A 13,666-nucleotide genomic window follows, 5' to 3' on the forward strand; every position below is an offset into this window, starting at 1 on the left:
ACCAGAGCTTACAAAACTTTCGCCAGACCCATCCTCGAATACAGCTCATCTGTTTGGAACCCATACCGCATCTCAGACAATAACACCCTCGAAAATGTCCAAAGATACTTCACCAGAAGAGCCCTTCACTCCTCCACCTGAAACAGAATACCCTACGAAACAAGACTCACTATCCTGGGTCTAGAAAGCTTACAACTACGGCGCCTTAAACATGATCTAAGTATTGCCACAAGATCATATGCTGCAACGTCCTGCCTGTCAACAACTACTTCATCTTCAAACACAACAACACAAGAGCACACAACAGATATGAGCTTAATATTAACCGCTCCAAAATTGGACTGTAAAAAATACGACTTTAGTAATTGAGTTGTTGAAGTATGGAACTCATTACCGGACTCTGTAGTATCTTCCCCTAACCCACAACATTTTACCCTTAGACTATCCACAGTTGACCTCTCCAGATACCTAAGAGGTCAGTAAGGGGTGTGCATAAGTGCACTAGCGTGCCTCCCGTCCCCTGTCCTATTGTCTCTCCTATATCTCATATCTCATATCTATTATTCTTCTATTCTAATCTTCTTATACTACTTTCATAATATCCTTCTATTCTCTAATTGATATATTCTGTTCCTAAGTTTTCAGTTCTGTTCTTTAATATATTTTACTCGAGTATAACCTCTATAACCTTCATTGTGTATTGTTGTGTATTGGACAAAATAAATAAATAAATAAAAATAAAATAAACAATTCAATTCAATTCAATTTATTAGATTTGTATGCCGCCCCTCTCCGAAGACTCGGGGCGGCATACAATAAATAAATAAACCAGAGGTTGGTTCCTTCCGGTTTGGACTGATTCACTCGAATCAGTAGCGACCTGCTGGTGACATCACTATGATGTCACTGAACCGGATTGGTTAGTACTGGTCTGTGGGCGCCGCCATCTTTTTTAAAAAAAATCTGTGCATGCGCAGAATCTGAGTTTCCAGCACTGTGAATGCGGTCGCCATTTTGTTTTTGGCAGGGTTTTTTAAATGGTTTTTTTAGGTAGTATGGCCATGCAGCACGGGAGTAAGCGAACCAGCAACAAGATAAGTTGGAACCCACTACTAATTACACTGATTCACTTAACAACTGTGGCAAGAAAGGTTGTAAAGTGAGGCAAAACTCAACAAATGTCACACTTAACAACAGAAATTTTGGGCTCAGTTGTGCTGTAAGTTGAGAGCTACCTGTACTGTAGAATGCTTGTGACTACATTCCATTTTATTTATGTATTCTGAACAACTAAATGATTCTGAAAAAAATCCTTACAGGTTGGTTTAAAATAAATATTTTCAACAAAAATAATTACAATAGAATAAAATTAGCTGCATACCTATCTGCTTTGATTTGCAAGACTGATTCCATACAACCCATGAGAAGAACAAAAAACATAGATTTAAAAAGAGTTACATATTCTCGCTAAAGTTTTAAATCATTATGCTATATCTTTGTTGGATGGAATAAGCGATGGCCTTGATATAGCTCTTAACTAAAAGTAGACAATAACAGGAAGCACTTGATGTGGCAAACATCATTAGATTAGGCAAGGCCAGTCTGCCTTCATTTATTTCCCACAAAAATAAGCCTACACCCAGTAATTCCTGACTACTGCAATCAATTTGTAGTGGTTTCTTTAAAAAAAATTATATGTCATGCTTGGGAAAGAAATAAAAACAAATATTTCTACACGTCATTTGGTATTCCCTTTGTAACAGATGATTTAATGACTAAATCTATTGATTTTATGACAGTTGTGAAGACTAGATATCATTCAGGTGTCACAGACTTCTTATATGAAGACAGATCTCCATGGATGATGTTATCCATTAAGTGGTGTCCAGCTCTTGGTAATACTATGGATTAGGTCTTTCCACATGCTCCAATCTTCCACTGTTTCTTTGGAATTTTCTACGTTTTGGCTGATGATGTCCAGCTTTGATGGTGTGCAGCCATTATGTTCTTTGGTGGCCTGCTTTCCTTCTACCCCTAACTCAGAGGTCGGCAACCTTAAACACTCAAAGAGCCATTTGGACCCATTTCCCACAGAAAAGAAAACACTGGGAGCCACAAAACCCTTCCCGTGCCTGACTATTTTCTGAGCGGCCACAGAACTAGCATATACAGTGTTCCCTTGATTTTCGCAGGTTCGAACTTCGCGGAAAGTCTATACTGTACCACGGTTTTTCAAAAATATTAATTAAAAAATACTTCGTGGGTTTTTTCCCTATACCACGGTTTTTCCCACCCGATGATGTCATATGTCATCGCCAAACTTTCATCTGCCTTTAATAAATATTTTTTTAAATAAACTTTAATAAATAAACATGGTGAGTAATAATCTGAATGGTTGCTAAAGGAATGGAAAATTGCAATTTAGGGGTTTAAAGTGTTAAGGGAAGGCTTGTGATACTGTTCATAGCCAAAAATAGTGTATTTACTTCCGCATCTCTACTTCGTGGAAATTCAACTTTCGCGGGCGGTCTCGGAACGCATCCCCCGCGAAAAGCGAGGGAACACTGTATAGTTGAGTTAAATATATAGAGCCGGGGTGGCGCAGCAGGTAGAGTGCTGTACTGCAGGCCACTGAAGCTGACTGTAGATTTGTAGGTCAGGGGTTCAAATCTCATCACCGGCTCAAGGTTGACTCAGACTTCCATCCTTCCGAGGTGGGTAAAATGAGGACCCAGATTGTGGGGGCAATATGCTGGCTCTGTTAAAAAGTGCTGTTGCTAACATGTTGTAAGCCGCCCTGAGTCTAAGGAGAAGGGCGGCATAAAAATCGAATGAATGAATGAATGAATGAATGAATGAATGAATGAATGAATGAATGAATGAATAAATGTTCTGTTTTCTTCTAAAACTTTCATTTACTTAGATTTATCCATGGTTGACCTACCAGACATCGAAAAGCTCAATAAATTGCATGTTGGCAGGTATCACATATTAATGGTTGAGACACATATTTTGAGCCACAGGTAGCTGCAGCAGAGGGATGAAAGAGCCACACGCAGCTCCCAACATAACAGCATTATCCAGTGAATTCCCCTGCATGACATAGTCAAAATAATTGGATACAGTTTTGTGATTTTTCCTTCTGGTGATATGTCTGGTGTTATGCACTCTGGTACTTGCTTGCTGAATGGATTTTTATATTATGACAATATATTTTATATATGCATATATGGGGTCATTTTCTTACTTTTTGGAAATCAGTCTCCTTTGGATAATTATCCTGATAGCACTGGAAAAAGCAGTGGTAAAAGTTGTGTTATGCAAAATAATATGATATTACCCCACATACTTTACTTTGCACTTTGTGGAATTCTGCTTAGCCACTTCATTTGAAACATACAGTAATTAATAATTATAAAGCCACCATAAAACCCTAGTACTTTCCACTTTGAAAAAGAAATTGATCTAAGATTAATTTAAGGAAGGGAGACCAGGAAATAGCTTCCCATATTTTCAACTGAATGTTTTCAGCTGAGTAGTTTCAACTATACAGTACTGTAAATTCAACCTGCTGAACATTGAGGGGCAAGATAGGAATGCACAGCCAGAAAACCATATTGTATGTTTATTTGTACATATGTTGGTTTGTTTCATTTTTATTATTTCTGATTTAATGGAACGTATGGATATTATCGCATCCCACTCCCAAACCAGCTCAACAATCTTAACTTACTGTGGGCAGTCATCAGACATGAGTATGCAACCTTTTTCAATTTTTGTAGAATTCTTTATTTGAAGACATACAACATCTGGAGTCTGGACACTTCCAATTTTCAGGAAGTCTTACCTTCTTAAAATCAAATGAAATAGCACTAGGGCTCCTTTGGGGTAAAGGAGAATACTAAATAAATAGTTTTCAGACTATTTATTTAAAATCTGCCTATTTCATTCGATTGCTTTTAAATTGTAATTGTAATGGTAGGTCTTCACTCCCAGCTCAGAGAAATGAATTTTGTAGAATTAAATTCAGACACCTCTGGGCAAACTGCATAAAATAGACAAAGATTCAATTCCTACTCCTATTGCCTTTAGTGCATGTAAAATATGGACTCTATTGTGCTAATAGCACAATAGACTAGGCAAGCAAAATGTCTTAGATGATTTTGGTCAAGATATAGTAATAATTTCCAATTTTACATAGGATACATGAAATATTAATAAGAATAATTCTGGATAATTCTGGCAAAAACGGAAGCACTATACTCCGTCCCATAATTGGGTACATTAGGTTGCCTTGATAGACCGGAGAAAAAACATTTAATCTCTTCCCTGGCATAGCCAACAAAGCAAGGAAAACCTGTAGCTTAGAGGTTAATACATCTACCTAATATATAAGTACCCTGGGTTTGAAACTCAGAAGGGTATGGCTAGCTGATAAGAGCTACACACCATAAATAGCTTGAAATAGATCTATGCTAGTCTCCCCTTATTACTTTTTCAAGCAATTGCCTGTGAAAACCCCTGAATTAGGGCTGAAAGGTGAAAATGGAAGCAGTGTGCTTCTTCGTTCCATAATTGGGTAGACCAGGATGCCCTGGTAGACTGTTCCACCAGAGAAAAAATAATAATTCTGAAGCTTCTTTCTAGTTATGGATTTCCAATCCAATTCTAGGAATAAGATATTTTAATATTTGGCTGTGCAAGTAATAAACAGCAAGGATGTTAATTGAATTTAACATCTACTGGTCAGTGACAGAAATCAAGAACTGACTAAATATAATGATACCAAACAGCTAACATTATTTAAATAACACGAAGGAGAAATATCTAAACATGAAATTATCTTAAAGTTTGAACTATAATAAAACCTATAATTTTCTTATCTTATGTTGTGTTATGACGTTAGTACAAAGTGGTGCTAGCATTCTGTGGGTTTTTTAATTATATGCTTTATATACCTTTATACGTATGTTTCTTTTTAAGTTTCCCAATAGTCTAATTTTTTTGCATCTCCTATTCAATTAAATTTTATGATAATTAGAATATCTACATCTAGTATTGTGACTATTACATTGGCTTAAAGGTGTATTACTTTAAAATTAGGAAGTTATATACGAAGCTGTATGCTTGATGGATTCAGAAAGGAAACTTTTATTTTGTTTTAATGCAAATTAAAAATGAGGCTCCAATGAATGCTTTACAGTATCAGTGAAATGAGCCAACTAAAGCCAGTTTTAAATTGCAATCTACAGAGTAAACCTTGCACGATTTGCATATTGGAGTCCTATCACATAATAGAATAGCTCATGGAAAAATACCATGCATCATCACTGAACAATTTGGGATCGTTTGATGTGTTTGCAATGGAATATTGGTGGCTCCATTGGATCATTATGATACAAACGTTTCTCATTTCCCTTGTCAGATAGTGGGCCACAGTTCCCCAAAGATTCAAATAAAGTTCAGCACATTTAGAAAGCTATGGAGTTAAGTAAAACTTCCAGCCATGTGTAAAAAAAGTCTGTATACTTCTATAGTAAATTTATTTGAAATTAAAAGGCACATGTGCAAATACAGTACACTAGATGAAAATAAATGGGTAAATGGAACTTTAAAGTTGAACAGCTTCTGAGGTGGATAGGATCATTATGGATCTTGCCTTATTGAATTCCATTCTATTTTTTCTGTTATGACAAAAGCATTAAAATATGCATTCCTAAATTATAATAAATTGCAGCATAGGCTTATGAAATTTCCCCTGTCCAAATAAACCAGCATGGACTAAATTCCTGTATGGAAATTCTAATTAGAATTGATTCTTATTGTGAAATCCTGGCATGCTGCCACTTCTTCAGGCATGGAAAGCCATCCTACCACACAAAAACAGTAAAACTTCTAATAACCTCATGCTCCTTTTCTATATTATTTTTCTGATTGTATACATTTTTATAACAAAGTTCTCTTCACTTTTGCTCCTAAGATATTCCATACATTACTGTGTAGATAAAGATGCTGCAACGTAAACACTAACTAACTAACAACAGGAAATGCATCTGATTAAATTATTAGCCAAATTTATGTTGCAATCCGAATGTACGTCTGTGAAATTATTCTTCAGCATAAACAAAGCAACCCACAATACAATCCGGGTCGGCTGCTTTACAAACATCCTAAGGGTTGTTGAGATCATTTTTGTAAAGTATAGACAAGCCTTTGTGGGAGTGACACCACGCTTTGCTAGTTCCGTTTCAACAACAATACAGAATGAGGTGAAAACTTTTTATTGGGAGCAAGGAATTTTGTTAATGAGAAAGTCCTGATTCCTTCCTTCCTTCCTGGGAGAATGACAAGGAGAGCTGGATGGAGACAAAACAGCACAGGACTGCAGAAAAAACAACTGCTGCCAATCTGCCTTCCATTGAGGACCTGTATACTACATGAGTCAAAAAGGGCTGTGAAAATATTTACTGACCCCTCGCATCCTGGACACAAACTGTTTCAACTCCTACCCTCAAAACGTTACTACAAAGCACTGCACATCAAGACAACTAGACACAAGAACAGTTTTTTCCCCAAACGCCATCACTCTGCTAAACAAATAATTCCCTCAACACTGTCAAACTTTTTACTAAGTCTGCATTCTATTTCTACTACTTTTTTCCTCATCATTCCTATCACCCTTTTCCTCCCACTTAGGACTGTATGACTGTAACATGTTGCTTGTATCCTAAAATTGTTATTAATATTGTTTCTTCATTGCTTATTTGACCCCTATGACAATCATTAAGTGTTGTACCACATGATTCTCTACAAATGTATATTTTCTCTTATGAACACTGAGAGCATATGCACCAAGACAAATTCCTTGTATGTTCAATTACACTTGGCCAATAAAGAATTCTATTCTATTCTCGTCTATCTAGTCTAGTCTAGTCTATTTACATTTAGTTTGAATCTGTTACGTGCTCTATTGAATCTATTAGTGTCTATTTCAATGTATCTATTCATTTCGGTTTAAAAACTACTACTTTTTTAGAGATAAAAATTAGTATTAGAATAAATCGTGTAAAAGTTTTTTTAAAACGTCGTCTGAATAGCTTCCGTAGAATATACCATTTAAAAAGCATCAGAACGCAGCCACTAAGGATTACTCGGAAATGGTTTGTTCCACCATCGTAACCCCCCCCCCCAACTCGGGTATTGGTATGGCTCAGGAACACGGCCTGTGACGCCAGCAATCTCGTTTCTGCGGTAAGGAGGGTCGGTGGCGAGGGAACCTCTGGGATTGTTGAGGGGAGGATGGCGGTGCTGGGTCAAAAGAACAAGGGGTGGGGTGGGGACACAAGGGGTGCTAGTTTGCTTGGGTCAAGGCAGGCCGCTCTTAGGCAAGCGGGATCGAGGCAGGCCGCTCTTAGACAAGCAGGAAGCGATCCTATTGCATTTTCACCAAGGGTAGATGCGCTCTATTTGCGTGGAGTTCGGTTCCCTAGGCAAAGTTGGTTCTTCTATGACATGTGGACTTCAACTCCCAGAATTCCTGAGCTACCATGATTGTCTCAGGAATTCTGGGAGTTGAAGTCCACAAGTCATAGAAGAGCCAACTTTGCCTACCCTTGCGCCTGGAATGTTTGTGCGCGTTCGCCCCAAAAGCTCACGCAGGTTTGCCAAGGAAGGCAAGACTCGGGTCCTGGGTGTCCAGAGGCTTCGCTTTCCTTCGCAAAATTTAGTGTCGTCGAGCTCCTTGCTAGGACTTTTGGCGCATTGCAACCACAAACAATCCTGGCTCCCTTCAATCATTACAATCATTAAGTGTTGTACCTCATGATTCTTGGCAAATGTATATTTTCTTTAATGTGCACTGAGAGCATAGGCACCAAAGACAAATTCCTTGTGTATCCAATCACAGTTGGCCAATAAAGAATTCCATTCTAAAATACATAAAACAATTATTAAAACAATTGCTGCCAATCTGCCTTCCATTATGGACCTGCATACTGCACAGTCAAAAAGTGAGCGGTGAAAATACTGACCCCTCACATCCTGGACATAAACTGTTTCAGCTCCTACCCTCAAAACGTTGCTACAGAGCACTGCACACCAAGACAACTAGGCACAAGAACAGTTTTTTCCCCAAACGCCATCACACTACTAAACAAATAATTCCCTCAACACTGTCAAACTTTTTACTAAGTCTGCGCTTCTATTTCTACTACTTTTTCCTCATCATTCCTATCATCCTTTTCCTCCCACTTAGGACTGTATGACTGTAACTTGTTGCTTGTATCCTAAGATTTTTATTAATATTGTTTCTTCATTGCTTATTTGATCCCTATGACAATCATTCAGTGTTGTACCTCATGATTCTTGACAAATCTATATTTTCTTTTATGTACACTGAGAGCATGTGCACCAAGACAAATTCCTTCAAAGTCCAATCACACTTGGCCAATAAAGAATTCTATTCTATTCTATTCATTGTCATTTGTTTATTATAGCATTAGCAATTGCATTTAAACTTATATACTGCTTCACAGTGATTTATAGCCCTCTCTTAGCAGTTTACAGAGAGTAAGCATATTGCCCCCAACAATCTGGGTCCTCATTTTACCGACCTTGGAAGGATGGAAGGCTGAGCCAACCTTAAACCTACTGAGATTCAATCGGCCAAACTGCTGGCAGCCGGCGATCAGCAGAAGTAGCTTGCAGTACTGCACTCTAACCACTGGACCACTGAGGCTTTTTATCTGCGGCTGCCGTTTTAAACTCCAATCAACGTTTTGACGGGCAAAATTTAAATGCTTTAATTAATAAAAAACAGAAGGCGGAAATCTCAATGTTGATACATCTTGTTAGGGGTTGCTATTAAATGCTCGCAATGACTCAGTGGAATGGGTATTTAATATTTGAACTGGAAATTCCCCAGGAACCTCTCAAAACATAGATATGAAAATTATATATATATATTAAAAAATCTACTGTATTCAATTTATGTTAGCCTGCCCACATAGGCATCAGTAACTGAGTCTGATTCGAGGAAAATTTTATTTTTTAAAAATATAAGTCTTCCCATTTAAAGATTGCATGATGCCATTAAATGATACAAAAGTTTAAAAAGTCTGAAAATGTCTTTAAAATATTGGCAAAAAGAAGAAACCTATGGTACAATCAGAAAAGATATATTTTCCATTATTCCTATGGTAATGGTTGCTGCTGCTCTTTTATTTGTTTTCATATTTTTTTCTCAATTGGCAGGAAATAAAAGAACAGGAGTGTTATTGTTTAAATCTTTTTAATACTCAGGTATATTACAACAAAATAAATATGTCTCTTTTGACCTTTGCTGCTATTTAACCTTTATGGCAGTTAACCATCTACATATCATTGCAATCCAAAGTGAGTTTTCACATAATTTGAATGCAATTGGGAGTTCAGGATTTTTATTAAATAGGCAAAAATATTTTAGGAGACAATGAGGGAGGAATTCATTAATCAACAGTGTGACAATCACAAAATCTTATTTGAAAATAAAGGATTTAGACCAGGGGTCCCCAGCCACTGGGCCGCGGACCAGTACCGGGCCGCGGGGCATGTTGCACCGGTCCGTGGAGTCAGCAGCTGCCGGCCCTCATGCCGCCACCCCCTCCCTCCAGTGCTTCGCCTCCCGCCAGGCAAGAGGCCTCGGGAGGCAGGTTCTGCCGGCCACAGGATGATGGACGGGACAGAGGGGCGGGAAGGACCGAGAGGCTCAAGCCTCTTTTGGCTTCTGCCGCGGGGCGCTTTTGCGTTTTTGGCTGGGGGGAGGCAGGAGGGCTAGCCTGACCCCCTCTCTCCAGCGCTTAGCTCCCGCTGGGCAAGAGGGCTTGGGAGGCAGGTTCTGCCGGCCACAGGGCGATGGCGGGAAAGAGGGGCGGGGAGGACCAGCACCCCCATGCTTAATCCCGCCCCCAACCACACCCCTTTCCGCCCCCACCGGGCCATAGAAAAATTGTCTTGCTGAAACTGGTCCCTGGTGGAAAAAACGTTGGGGACCACTGATTTAGACGACACTAGATAACTGATGCCCCACTGGGCCATAATTTTAGAGGTATTTCCTTAAGCAGAGAAACAGAATGACCAAGGAAGGGCAAAAAAGCAGCTGTAGCAGAAGTGGTTTCTGACTTCCTGCCAGCTTCCCCATTGAGTTTCCTGGTGGGGATTTGATAGGGAACATTGGAAATCTCCCCAGTAGGCAGTTGTGGCTGCTGCTTGGGGTAGGGTAGAGCGAAGGATTGCTAGTCTGCCTGGGAAACTGCCATGGAATGTTCAAAATGAAGATCATGTGATCATAGTAGTAGTTGTGTAGTAGCAATCAGTAGCAATGAAGCAGCCGTAACTTACCCACATTTCATTTCCTCGGGAATCATTGATTCTGAATTTTGGACACATTATTATTATTATTATTATTATTATTATTATTATTATTATTATTTTATTCAATGTGTATGCCGCTCCTCTCCGAAGACTCGGAGCGGCTTCCAAGAACAATACAGTGTACAAACATAACTGTTAAAAACAGTTATAAAAACCCTTATTTAAAAACAGTCATACAATCATAACCATACATAAAGCAGGACAGTCAGGGGAATCAATTTCCCCATGCCTGGCGACATAAGTGGGTTTTCAGGAGTTTACGGAAGGCAAGGAGGGTGGGGGAAGTCCTAATCTCCGGGGGGAGTCGATTCCAGAGAGCCGGGGCCGACACAGAAAAGGCTCTTCCCCTGGGTCCTGCCAGACGACATTGTTTTGTCGACGGAACCCGGAGAAGGCCAACTCTGTGGGACCTAATTGGTCGCTGGGATTTGTGCAGCAGAAGGCGGTTCCGAAGATATTCTGGTCCGATGCCATGTAGGGCTTTATAGGTTATAACCAACACTTTGAATTGTGACCGGAAACTGATCGGCAGTCAATGCAGGCTGCGCAGTGTTGTTGTAACATGGGCATATCTGGGCAAGCCCATAATTGCTCTTGCAACCGCATTCTGCACGATCTGAAGTTTCCGAACACTTTTCAAAGGTAGCCCCATGTAGAGAGCGTTGTAGTAAGTTAGCTCAATTTGAGTTGCCTTGGTTCAAAAATTGTTGCTGCATGATACTCCCTTCCACCGAATTAAAGGTCATAATGAGATTTAATAATATATAGTCTTCCAGCTAGGTTCTGCCTGCTACATTATTATATTACCATTTTTGCTTCAATAAACATAAATTGAGAAAAAATGTTGCATACTTTAGTCGTGTATCTGGAATTCTTACGATTATTGTGAGTTGGTTTTTCTTGCTTTTTTTCCAAGTTTTAATTTGATATATCATTAATATCTTACGCTTTGATTCTTACAGGCCTTTCCTGATGTGGTGCTTGACCATAGAATGAGATGGCTCATATTGTCCCAAATTTCTATATGCATTTTTTGGCTAAATCTCAGCCCTGCCTAATATTGGCAGCTCCATCAGTCTTCTGGTATCAAAGAAAGAATGGATACTTTTTACAGCATTTGAGATATGCCATTGATACTTCTTTAGGAGACGAGAATAAAATCACTGTGGAAAATCTGTCCAAATTATCTGTGGATATAAAGAAAATACGTAGGCTAAAACCATGGGTTCTGTCAAAAGAGGTGTCATATATCAAAGAAATAACTAATATTTTGCAAATAATTGGAGCTGATAGACCTTCAATAGCACATATGTTTGAAGGCTGTCCTGAAGCCATTATTTGTAGTCCTACCAATATCACTTGTCAAAGAGATCTGTGGTTATCTGTCTGTCAAAATGAAAAGCAGTTAGTGGAGTTAATAAAGCGATTTCCAGATGCTTTTTTTAACGTTGAACATTATGAAAATCAGAAGGCCAACATTAGATTCTTCAAAGAACTGGGGCTGAAGAATGCTATCATCCGTCGGTTTTTAACAAGTGCATCAAATATTTTTTACAACCCTATCGAAAAGAATAAACACATGATAGAAACTCTGCAGGGAAACTATTTAAGACTAGGTGGTTCACAGGAAAATTTGAAAAACTGGCTACTGAAATTATTGAGTCAGAATCCATTTATTTTATTAAATACTTCTACTACTCTCCAAGAAAACCTGGAGTTTCTTCAGAACAATCAATTCACCAATTCTGAAGTTTTAAGCCTGTTATCCAAGCTCAAAGGATTTATTTTTCAACTTAATCCTAGCAATATGCAGAGTAGCCTCTTGTTTTCAAAGACCATCTTCAACTGCAATGATCAAGAATTAAAAGAGCTAATATTGCAGTGTCCTGCACTTCTCTATTATTCGGCTCCGGTTCTGAAGGAAAGGCTAGATGAACTATTGAAGGAGGGAATTTCTATAGAACAAATTAAAGAGTCGCCTGCTGTGTTAGAATTATCAAGAGAGATAATTCAATATCGTATTAAGAAATTAAATGCCCTAGGATACAGTCTGAAGAATGGAACTATAAAATATCTCAATGGAACAAAAAAAGAATTTGAAACTAGCTATGGAAAGATACAAGCAAAAAATGAGAGACCCATATATAATCCAGTGGCTCCTTTGAATATTGATGATTAGTTTCCAGAACCTGCTTAATAAAAAGACAGTTTGTATTTCACAATTCTAATAAATTGGATGTAATATCTCCGGGACCGCCTTCTGCCGCACGAATCCCAGCGACCAGTTAGGTCCCACAGAGTTGGCCTTCTCCGGGTCCCGTCGACTAAACAATGTCATTTGGCGGGACCCAGGGGAAGAGCCTTCTCTGTGGCGCCAACCCTCTGGAACCAACTCCCCCCAGAGATCAGAATTGCCCCCACCCTCCTCGCCTTTCACAAGCTCCTTAAAACCCACCTCTGTCGTCAGGTATGGGAGAACTGAGATATGCCCTTCCCCCTAGGCCTATACAATTTATGCATGGTATGTTTGTATGTTTGGTTTTTTAAATTAGGGTTTTTAAAATTATTTTAAATATTAGATTTGTTATATGTTGTTTCACTATTGTTAGCCGCCCCGAGTCTGCCCCGAGTCTGCGGAGAGGGGTGGCATACAAATCTAATAAATAAATAAATATATAAATACTTAGAAATTGGATTTTTATGCAGGTAGTCCTATATTCCATGGATTCACTTTCTCTTCAAAACAAATTTAACACATGATTGGATTTCATGTTGCATGAAATAATACATTTATTTGCATCTAAAGGTCTTTCACTTGAGAATTAGGAAATAAATATTTTCTTTCTCCAGGTTCTGCATATCTTGTGTAGATGTAAGCTTTTTTTTAATCATAAGAGGTGTTTTTGTAAAACTCAGCATTTTAACTTTTCATAAAACCTATTATTTATTAAAGTTCTGTGCCATTCATCTTCCTTACAAGGTGACTCTGGGTGACTCCAGTATAGGAAATAGTACTCCAATATAATTTGTATCAGAGTATTATAGGATTGCAAACAGAATATATAGATTATTTAGGAAAGGGAATGAAGTTTTAAACTTCTGTCCTGATAGACAAGATGTACTCAGCATTGGTTTAAGTTATAATATGCTTGCTTCATACAATATTTAAAATAACATTTAAACGTATTGAAAATATATTCAACATATTCAGTTTATTTAATAAATTGGTAGGTTAATTATGCATAAATGATATGTA

General features: G+C 38.4%; 1 protein-coding gene across 1 annotated transcript; it reads left to right on the top strand.

Annotated features, from left to right (window-relative positions):
• Positions 1–7,204: 7,204 nt before the first annotated feature.
• On the top strand, positions 7,205–12,658 carry MTERF2 (mitochondrial transcription termination factor 2). The gene is made up of 2 exons (XM_070754834.1): positions 7,205–7,251; positions 11,373–12,658. Exon 2 carries the CDS (start codon positions 11,408–11,410, stop codon positions 12,587–12,589), a length of 1,182 nt encoding a protein of 393 aa, XP_070610935.1. The 5' UTR covers positions 7,205–7,251; positions 11,373–11,407; the 3' UTR covers positions 12,590–12,658.
• Positions 12,659–13,666: the final 1,008 nt, after the last annotated feature.

Source organism: Erythrolamprus reginae, chromosome 6, assembly GCF_031021105.1.
Source record: "Erythrolamprus reginae isolate rEryReg1 chromosome 6, rEryReg1.hap1, whole genome shotgun sequence".
NCBI lineage: Eukaryota > Metazoa > Chordata > Lepidosauria > Squamata > Dipsadidae > Erythrolamprus > Erythrolamprus reginae.

Bases quoted from the DNA above. Each gene is read 5' to 3' on its own strand.
- MTERF2 (XM_070754834.1), top strand. From the start codon at position 11,408: ATGGCTCATATTGTCCCAAATTTCTATATGCATTTTTTGGCTAAATCT.